General features: G+C 43.4%; 1 protein-coding gene and 2 long non-coding RNA genes across 5 annotated transcripts in view; all 3 read left to right on the plus strand.

Moving 5' to 3' along the window:
- The window catches only part of LOC119278530, a 6,777-nt gene extending 5,358 nt beyond the window's left edge, over positions 1–1,419 (plus strand). For both annotated transcript variants that reach the window (XR_005137841.1, XR_005137842.1), the window contains 2 exons: positions 652–815; positions 921–1,419. This is a non-coding gene — a long non-coding RNA (uncharacterized LOC119278530). The remainder of the gene's footprint in view (positions 1–651; positions 816–920) is intronic.
- Positions 1,420–1,792: 373 nt separating this feature from the next.
- Positions 1,793–4,518, plus strand: LOC119278529. Of its 2 annotated transcripts, none has more exons than XR_005137840.1 (2): positions 1,793–2,440; positions 2,638–4,518. It is a non-coding gene; the product is annotated as an uncharacterized LOC119278529 (long non-coding RNA). The 2 variants fall into 2 exon arrangements; XR_005137839.1 differs by having other exon boundaries at positions 1,835–2,440; positions 3,190–4,518.
- Positions 4,519–5,352: 834 nt separating this feature from the next.
- On the plus strand, positions 5,353–8,440 carry LOC119280065 (disease resistance protein RGA5-like). Its single transcript, XM_037561057.1, has 2 exons — positions 5,353–6,242; positions 6,478–8,440. The coding sequence occupies exons 1-2, from the start codon at positions 5,419–5,421 to the stop codon at positions 8,438–8,440; spliced, it is 2,787 nt and encodes a 928-aa protein (XP_037416954.1). The 5' UTR covers positions 5,353–5,418.
- The last annotated feature ends 2,201 nt before the right edge of the window (positions 8,441–10,641 follow it).

A 10,641-nucleotide genomic window follows, 5' to 3' on the forward strand; every position in this document is an offset into this window, starting at 1 on the left:
TCTAGGTAAGGAATTGCACCAAATCAGGAGAAGATTCCTTTATGCTTGACTTGGGGTGCAAGGCCTTATTTGCATCTGCCAACACGCAATGAATGGGCATAAAAAAAGTGGTTTATGGAGGCACCCAAAGTATCAGTTCGGCTCTGGTACGGTCGTTCTGATTAATGAAAATGGTATCTGATCCAGTAACGATGCATAAAGCATGCTCTTTTGACATTTTATTTTCAGTTTGTATGTGATCCGTTTAACTCGAGCCGCAATTTCTTCTTTGCTTGATCATAATGGGAACGCTCTTGACATGCTATTAGTTTACAGAGGGAGTACTGTAAAATAAGTAGTGTATTTTACTTTGACAATCCACATTTGTATATGTCTTATCTAAATTCTAGAATGCCAACAGACCTGCAATGTGATTTTTGCCTTGGTTACTTATGGTGCATAAGCACATAGGATCTCCTGCAAAAAGAAAAAGCACATAGGATCAGTAGTTACTTTTCCTTGCCACGTACAAGATCTCGTATTTTTTGAAAAGACAAGGTCTTATATAATGTGGTACAGATTAGCAAGCCTCCAACTGCGGTGCAACTTCTTTTCCAACCCCATACAACCAAGCACATTGTGTTTACCTTGCCATTTGTTTATTTGTAACAGCTTTCTTTCGGACTCGATGTTTATTCCAGACTCATAAACTGTGATGTCAGAGTTCAGTTCGTACTATGGTCTGAAGTTAATCTTCCATTTGTCACTGTGCCATGAAGTAAATAATATGCTGTAATGCAGAGGAAGACCCGTTTATTAGCAACTCAATGGACAAGGTACGCATATTTGCTTCTCTTTTTACTGTGTTCCACCACAATAGCCTGCTTTGCCGAGATGCAAGCGAGATCAGATGAGGATGTTGCCAACCGTGTACTTTACAGTTGCTGTTTCGACAGAATTCTAAGTGAAGCTGAAGCTGAAAGCCTGAAGCCGAGCTCAACATCAAACTCAGGCAATCATTCTGTCTAGTGCCTTTGGTACCTTGCCACGCTCTGGGTTACTAGTTCCTGGCGTTGTCAAAGTGCTGCGAGTTAGTTACTTTTGTCTACTCCTGAAATCAAAATTGTAACCAGGAATTCAGATTTATCACCTCATACACTTTATCACGCCGAGAGGAGTTTTTTTCCGGCACATCAAGCTCGATCAGGTGCATGCTCCATGCGATTGTAAATGCCTTCTGTCGCCCCTGGAATGCGATCATTTGGTCCAGGATGCGGCTTCGCGTTTTCCGAGCCAACGGGATATAAATCTACATCGTAGTTATAGGGCTGGCTGGGCCTTGATATCAATGCATTGCTTTTTTCCTAGCCTTTACAGACTCTTTCTTATTTGAGGAGACCCGTCAACATTCAGTTTGTGAGATCTTCTGAATTTTCTTCACCTTGTGTTTGTATGTCTTGCTCACATGATCTCTCCATCTCCTTGCATTCGTTAATCATGCTGGTCCAATTAAGTTTCATCAAACAAATAGGGAAGTCAGGGGTGTTGTTTCGATCCACATACAGCCAGCTTGGAATCTGTATCATCACCTTTCTCTTTGAGTACAAATGGGGCATGCTATTGCATCTGAACCGTGTCCTTGGATGTGCTATACTATGCCATGTGGAACTGTTGCTCTGAACTGATGCAATGGCTTTTGGAGGTAAGATTTAGTGATTGCTAGTGCCTAAAACTATGGAACTGATGCAATGGCAGTACAGTTTTAGGTAGGAGGGTAAATCATATGATGTTTCTGCTGCGGTGAAGCGGTGTGGCCTCGAGTAAGACCCGTCTATCCCCGCAAAAAAAAAAAAGACTAAGACCCGTCTAATTATTAGCAACCGGGTTTAAAGTTGACAGCAATCGATGTTATTGCTATCCTCTTGTTGCAGCCAACTACTACTAGTTTGTGCTGCATTAATTCTACTCCAGTAGTCTGGTCTGTTGGAGGTGCAGCCGTCACTTTTCGGTCTCTGTTTTGATCGCTTGCTGTTTGGACAGGAAAAGTGACTGAAGCTGAAAGCCTGAAGCACCTAGACCTAGCTAGGTCAACCCGTTTCGAGATGTACTACATGGTACTGCAGCTGGATGACACGTGGGACCATACCTTGAGGAGGACCACAGGGCAGCGGCTCTGTGCGGGCTCATGGTCAGTCGTGTCCGTGCATACCATAGGTCCTCTGCTCCCTACGATTATTTCTACCAAGCTTGGAGATGCCCAGATCCAGATGTGCAGTCAGTGAGAAAGAGAGAGGTAACTGTGGAGTCGATCTCGCAGCGGCGGCTCCGCCTGTCGGGCTCCTCCCAGGGCTCGTTCATCCTGCCGGCCACCGGCAACCTGCTCGCCGGTGAGTATGTGCAGCGGCCCGAAGAGGCGCCTGCGCTTGCAGGGGAAGGCGCCGGATCTCGCAGGGCAGATGAGGTATAGATCCCTCCTTCTATTCTATAGATCCGACTAAATTAGTTTCTTCGACTAAATATCATGGGCTCAGGGTGTGCTTCTTAACTGCAAATTGTTGGTCGACCACCACATATTTTCTCCTGTTATAGATTCTTCATCGTTTACTTATATAGTTTCTTCCTGTAAATCATGTGTGCGTACTACTTCTGTGCTGGCAGGCCGGTGTGTGCATCTCAATTCTTAACTGCAAACTCTTGGTTATATCGGCGGCAGATTTCCGGTGCTAATTTGGTCTATTCGCTACTCCTAGGGTCTGCTCTAGGCGAGTCTATGTGTTGACAGATAGCTAGTACGCGCTTCAGTACCGACCTCTATTTATGAAGAAACATATATTAGATCCATCTTGATTTGTTTGCCAACTGAACGGTGCAAAAACTTCATAGTACATAGGTCAGTCTGGGATGAATTCACAATTGTTTGTGGACTTAAAAGAGATTCTAGCGCGAAACAAACAAATGAAGTGGATATTGTTATTTAGCTGTTACCATCCGCTTTTTTTAGTGCTGGTTTGGTGTGTGCATCTTAGTGCAAATCATTGGTGATTCAATGTAGATTTACATTGTTTGGTATGAGCTGTTTTTTCCCTAGACTTTGCTCATTTTTGCCTTGATAACTAGCTCATTATCATTGATGTTTTCTCTTTACGAAGAATGGAGTATATGCATGTTGACTTGCCTGCCAACTGATCATTGCAAACTTCACATGCATAGGTACTTGGGCATGGGATGAGAATCACAATTGTTGTGGATTTACAAGATGATAGTGCAGATGGAGAATATCTTGTTATTTGGCTGTTACTATCCATAATTTTATCTCTCGGCAACGAATATATTAGATCAAGCATCATATCATGTACACGATAGGATTTTGATCTTCTCGTCATTGATGCCTACCGGTTGGATCATGCTTTTGTTTATGAGCTGATTGAAGTAACTCTCTCCTAGCTCAAATGGGCCAACTTCTTGTTTACATGATACACTCAGCTATCCATCTCCATATCAGTTGGTCTCTCTTAATTTTGTAATCTTTTGGAAATATGCTTGCATATAATAAATGATGCAAAGGTATATCATACAACAACACAATCTTTTGTCTTCGGCAAGTTAGGGTAGACTAGAGATAGAACACAATATGTGTCACATACATCGCAGCAACAGGAATTAACAAAGAAATGGTAAATTAAGCTCTTGACTTGTAGATTATGTTAAGTGATGATCTAGAGTCAACCTTCTTTTACTACATTAGTTCTGATCTACCTTGTCATCTATAGGATTAGTTATTATATCTAAGTATGTTTTCAGAATATTAGAGGATTAAGCAAGGTCACTTGATATGTAAATGGATAGTTGGATGATTTGTTTATCATGAAAAACAAGAGATTAGCCCACTTGAGCTCGGTGATAGTGTTACTCAATGAGATCATAAATAGAAGCATGATTGACTGATAGACATCAATGTTGTTGAAGGCATGGAAAAATCTTATCGTATACATGATATGATGATTGTTCCCATATGTTTTTGCCAAGTGAAGAAAACCACTTGCATGGCATGCTGAAGATCATCCATCCGAAAGAGCGCGGCAGACATGACCACCACCACCACCAACAACAACAACAACAAGGTCCAAGTAGGCTCTCTTGCAATATCCATGTGCTATTGTCGTTCCAGTGTCGCTTATGTTGAACGCTCGTCTTCTACATGTGTTAGATTTAGAAATATTGCCTGAATGCTTCCATTCTTGCCAACTTAGGCAGTGACACTCAAGAAGACAGGAACACTTTGCCATGGTGTTTGATTCTTCTTCTGTGGCAACATGAAGCTCTCATTGTAATTGTACCCACTTATGCCGGAATACTGTTATCACTTCCGTCAGATTCAAGTACCAGTGTACCACCAAGTTTCTGTGGCGTCCCCTGAATTTTGCTAATGACGAACTTTCTTCCCCATTTCTTTCTTTTGTAAGGAAAAGTTATATACTTGTGATGTATGACTAGCTGGTCAATTTGCCTGCTTTGATTATCCATTCTGTTTCTTTGTTCCTAACTGCTTTCAGAGTCGTTTTACTCCAGAAAAGTGGAATGGAATTAATGTCCTTCAGTTTATACTACAATATTTTGGAATTTCACCTTTTATTTGTATTGGTTGCTATTAGTTTTCTCAATGTACTGCTGGCTTGTATATATCTACCTTAAGTAATTGTTATAATGCGGTGTTTTCTTCCTATAGCAGACACAGACCCATTTTTATAAATTGAGACACTCACTGACACGCGGTCAGATGTGAATGTGATTCCCCTAACGAAATGTTTACTGTCACCGCGGGGAGGCAATCGAACGTTTATATAACTAAACTATAAACTGAGAAGTTCATTTATAACTATAAACTAATGCATCTGCTCAGAGACATCTCCAGGTAATGCAACCCAGCAGTTTATATAACTAAACTATGCACTTGCTCAGAGGCATCGATCGCATCATCGCAGGCAATCTCACATGCTTTCACAAGTGCCAATGAACGGGTGGCGTTTAATTAAACATTGCATGGGTGTGTCGCACACACACACACACACATTTTTTTTTTCACAAGATGCACACACACATACACATGGTCTCAGGGAGCAACTGGAATCTCTCAACACTATTTTTCTTCGGCACGACAGCAGGTACGTAAAGTCTGCGCATGGAGATTGGTGACGCGGTGTAATTTAACCCTGTCGCTGCAGTCGAAGCGGCATCCAATGCCCCATCCGAAGATTGCATCTGAGCCTCGCCCTAGCACATACGGTACCCTGTCAATTAGTTCTACCACATAGCTAGCTAGCTTCTCCTTGATGATAGCCGCACACACATTGCCTAGAGGACCTTCCTAGCAACCACATCGTGATATTAGCTCTCGTCCACCCAAAGCACTACCACAAGAGCGTGCAGTGAGGTTGAGCCATGGAGATTGCCATGGGGGCCATCGGCCCTCTCCTCCCAAAGCTTACAAGCCTGCTCGTCGGCGAGTTCACGCTGGAGAAACGAGTCAGGAAAGGCATCGAGTCTCTCGTGACAGAGCTCACATTGATGCATGCCGCCCTCCGCACGGTGGCGAAAGTGCCGCCAGAGGAGCTCGGTGAGGGGGTCAAGATTTGGGCAGGAAAGGTGAAGGAGTTATCCTACCAAATGGAAGACATCATTGACACCTTCATGGTTCATGTGGAGGGCGGTGGTGAGGCTGCCAACCCGAAGAACAGAGTCAAAAATTTGCTCAAGAAGACCATCAAATTATTCAAGAAGGGCAAGAGTCTGCATGGGATATCTGATGCTCTAGAAGAAGCGGTTGGTCAGGCTAAACAATTGGCTGAGCTGCATCAAAGGTATGAGCTTGTGCATCACACCCCTGTTAGTGCTAGCATTGATCCTCGTGTCATGGCTTTATACAAAGATGTGACAGAGCTCATTGGCATTGAAGATACACGTGATGAGTTGATCAACATGTTGATTGGGGGTGATGATTGGTTGAACCATCCACTGAAGGTGATCTCTATTGTTGGATTTGGTGGGTTAGGCAAGACAACTCTGGCCAAAGCAGCGTATGATAAGATCAAAGTGCAATTTGATTGTAGTGCTTTTGTTTCAGTTTCTCAGAATCCTGACATGAGGAAAATTTTGAAGGATATTCTCTTTGAACTTGACAAGAACAAATATGCAAACATTTATAATGCAGTAAGGGAAGAAAAGCATCTCATTGACGAGCTCATTGAATTCCTTAATAACAAGAGGTATGCTTCTTTATTCCTAGTACAGATTGATAGTAAAACCATGAAACTTATTTCTTAGTATATATTCATTCTGGTAGCATATCATTGATTCACTATATATAGTCTTATAGTGTTTCATATAAATTCTTCCAGTCCTCTTGGTGATTTCGCACTTGGATAACATTTAATATAGTTTCCTTAGAACATGTATCTTCATCGACTAGTTTATGAACTAATTGTCAAAAACACTCATTAGGTACCTCATCGTAATTGATGACATATGGGATAAAAGGGTGTGGGAAATAATCAAGTGTGCATTTTTCAAGAAAAGTTTTGGAAGCCGACTAATCACAACAACTCGTATTGTCAGTGTGTCAGAAGCATGTTGTTCTTCTAGTGATGATATTTACAGAATGAAAGCTCTTTCTATTGATTTATCGAGAAAACTCTTCTATAAAAGAGTATTTTCTCATGAACAAGGATGTCCTCATGAGTTCGTGCAAGTATCCGAAGATATCTTAAAGAAATGTGGCGGGATACCATTAGCCATTAATGTCATAGCAAGTCTTCTAGCTAGCAATTGTCAAATAAAAACAAAGGATCAATGGTATGGTTTTCTCAATTCAATTCGTCATGGACTTACAGAAGAACGCAGTATGGAGGAGATGAAGAAGATATTATTACTTAGCTATTATGATCTACCATTTTATCTGAAGCCTTGTTTGTTATATCTAAGTATCTTTCCAGAAGATCACAAGATTATGAGAGATGAACTTATATGGCGGTGGATAGCAGAAGGCTTCATTTGGAGTGAAAAACAAGATAGTTTATATGAGGTCGGTGATTGTTATTTTAATGAGCTTATAAATAGAAACATGGTCCAACCAATGGACATTGATGCAGAAGAAAGGGTAGTAGCTTGTCGTGTGCATGACATGGTTCTTGATATCATATGTTCCTTGTCAAGTGAAGAAATTTTTGTCACTATATTGGATGGTACTAACAGAACAGTACCTAAGCCGCAAAGCAAGGTTCGTAGATTATCCATCCACAAGACTGAGAAGGGCAACGTAGATGTGGTTACAACCAGCATGAAACAAGTAAGGTCTGTAACTCTTTTTGGAAATGACACGGTTCACCAAATGTCGTTTGTTTCAAGTTCTGAAGTTCTGCGTGTATTGGCTTTAGAAGACTCTACTATCTCAGATATTGGGTACGTGGAGAATTTGTTACACTTGAGGTACTTAGGGCTAAAGCATACACATGCTAAAGAGCTCCCGGTGGATATAGGAAAGCTGCATTTTCTGCAAACATTGGACTTGAGAGAAACCGAACATATAAGGGAATTGCCATCAAGCATTCTTCTGTTAAGAAATTTGAAGTGTCTATATATCAATGCGGGTATAAAGCTGCCAAGTGGGATATGTAGCTTAATATCCCTAGAAGTGCTAGATGAGCCGCAGGTGGGTTGTCTATATTCTGAGAAATATAATATGGACATTGTGAAAGAGGTGTGCCACTTGACCAAGTTGAGGGTGCTTACAATTTGTTGGAATTGCTTGGATGAAAACGTGAAGGAAGCTATGACGAAATCCCTAAGTAATTTCCATAAATTGCAAAGTCTTTGTATTGCGGCCTATCAAGATTGTCCCAATTCCATGAAGCAAGGATGGGTGCTCTCTCCACAGCTCCGCAAATTATGCTTGAGGGGGCCGGGGTGCTCGTTTGAAACACTGCCGGCGTGGATTAATCCGTCATTGCTTCCACTGCTCTCCTACCTGCGCATAGTGGTTGAAAAAATGCGACCGGAGGACATTCGGCTTCTTGGGATGTTGCCCGCTCTCCGTTATCTCAGCTTTAAGATGGAATATTGCTCCTGGACCATACCAAGAGAGGATGAAGTGGAGATGTTGGCCGTTACTGCCGATGCCTTCCCATGTGTGACGACGTTACACTGTTTTGGTATTCCTGTGAGGCCATCAACATTCCCACGAGGAGCTGCACCAAGGCTTAAAGACCTTTATTTCTGCTTACCGGCTAGGTTGATCACCCATGGCGACATTGATTTAGGCATGGGGCACCTCCCATCCCTCGAGACCGTAGAAGTTTACCTTTGGTGCAAGGAAGCCAATGATTCATTAACGGATGAAGCAGAGGCTGCGATGAGGTCTGCATCGAGTGACCATCCCAATCATCCCCATCTTTATTTCAGCAAATAGTAATGTTGGCGTGTCGAGAAAGGTACACGAACAACGACTCCACACAGCACGCACTTATTCCCATCTCTGTGATCCACCAAGGCACCAAATGCTCATTCCTCTCATTCTCTTTTTTTCTCAATTTCAGGCGGACGAAGCTGCATGCGTTGAGGTTGGCTACCTCTGTTCTAATTCCTTCATTTCTAGACCGAGTGTTCAGTATTTTCTTGCAATTCAATAAGCATTTAGAGTTCATCTTCAGGTGGAGAGCTTGAACCATCAAATCCTGCACGCAGGTACGTACTATTCCTACAGCATTTCCTTGAGCCTGTTTCGTTTGGCTACCTAGTTCGTTCAGGCCCCACTGAAGCCCAAGGGGCCAAGAAAACTTCGATGTGAATTCCCCTTGGTTACTTACGTGTTAAATCTTACGGTTCATAAATACATAACATATTACTTCTGAATGCCACAAGATTACATATAACGTGTGGTCTAGCTTAGCAAGCAGCCCACTAGTTTTAAATTTGCCCTCTTCTGTACTTGAATGAACCCTTTCTACTTCCAACCGAGATATTCACTGGTATATCTATCCTTCCACAGAGCCAATAAATTTCGTCGACATGGACTCACTTGTGCGCCCGTCCTGCTTCCGATCCAACCAAGACAGTCGAGGCTTGCCTAGCTGCCTGATCCATCTTCCTTCCACAACAAGATGAGGCTCTCATTCTGTCCACTCATGCCTGAATCTTTTTCTTGGTACCGTCGATTCATTCAAGAGCTATTTAAGTTCCTTCCTTCGATTGTGTTTTTTTTTCGAGAGTACGTGAATGCGTACCATATTTTTATAGAAGGCAGAATTTGAATTACAAGAAAACTACAACTTGTTGCGAACTTGTTTGTAATGATGTACACTGCTGGCTTGTTTGTGTATTTTAATCACTCGCTGCCCTGCTTTCTTCCTAGCAACAACAGACCCAATTTTATTCGTGACTAGACATCATTCAGTTGGTGAGATCTTCCAAATTTTCACCTTCTGATTGTATCACTTGTTTTCTCTGTCTCCTTGGATTTGTTACTCATGTGGGATCAAGTTTCATTAAACTGACGAGGAAGACGGCACTGTTTGTTTTGAGCTCTGTTTTTTTTTTTGGGTGTGTGTGGTGTGTGTGCTGACGCTCAGAAGCTCTGTTTTTGCGCTCGTTGGGCCGCGGCGAGGTCGACTCATACCAGTGCATGCCGTGCGAGCGACGCCACCGGCTCCGCATTTGTTCCTGCCGCGGCGAGGTCAACTCATCCAAGCCCGCGCCGCCACTGTCGCCTGAGGACGAGCGGTCGCGGCCCAGCATCTTCCAGAGCGAAGGCGGGTCTCCTCAGCACGAAGCTCAGCGAGCACTTTCGAAATAGAAACACGACCACGAGCCAGCAAGTGAGCACGTCGGGGCTCAAACCCAGCGCAGAGACGAGATAAGAACTCATGAACCCTCTGAAACTCCAAGTCAGACCGCGTAGTCTGACAGCAATGGCAAGTGCCACAAACAACGGTTCGCAGTGAGTCAAGCTGACGCCAGATGGTAGAGCACCGCGAAAAGAACTCATCAACAGAAGAGTCACCTTGCTGAACAGCATGCTCCTGACGCACCACAGATAGGTATAGAGCATCACCAGAGGCTGATAGCGCTGACAAAGATAGGACCACATTGCTGCAACAGTGTCGAGACCCATGAATTCCGAAGCAAACTGAGGGAGAACACTCGCAGTGAGAACGGCAGCAGCTCAAGCATCATCATTGCACCGCTGAGTGTAAGCAGACAGATCATCCCGGTAGACAAAGAGAGCATCAGAATAGGCGGATACCTGCTGATCATAAGCATCAACTGCAGCATCATCAAGAGCCTTGGCTGCATCCCGATCAGCCTGAGAAGGATCACCAGCAAGCACCGGCGGTACCGGCGGAACAGGAGCCACTGGAGCAACAGGGCATGACGGACAGGAGACCTCGCCAGAGAGAACACCCCACATCAGAAGTCCGCGCATGTGGATACGCATGAAACCCATAAACTCAGCATAATTTATGCCATCAAAGATCACCGAGCACCGAGGAACAGCCGCGCATGTGGATACGCATGAAACCCACAAACTCAGCATAATTTGTGCCATCAAAGATCACCGAGCACCGAGGAACAGCCACATAGCCAGACGAAGACATGCTGATTTGCTTCTCT

The sequence above is a fragment of the Triticum dicoccoides genome, chromosome 3B, assembly GCF_002162155.2.
Source record: "Triticum dicoccoides isolate Atlit2015 ecotype Zavitan chromosome 3B, WEW_v2.0, whole genome shotgun sequence".
Lineage (NCBI taxonomy): Eukaryota > Viridiplantae > Streptophyta > Magnoliopsida > Poales > Poaceae > Triticum > Triticum dicoccoides.

Coding starts and splice junctions, on each gene's coding strand:
- LOC119280065 (XM_037561057.1), top strand. CDS start 5,419: ATGGAGATTGCCATGGGGGCCATCGGCCCTCTCCTCCCAAAGCTTACA. Junction 6,243..6,477: donor GAATTCCTTAATAACAAGAG/GTATGCTTCTTT, acceptor AACACTCATTAG/GTACCTCATCGTAATTGATG.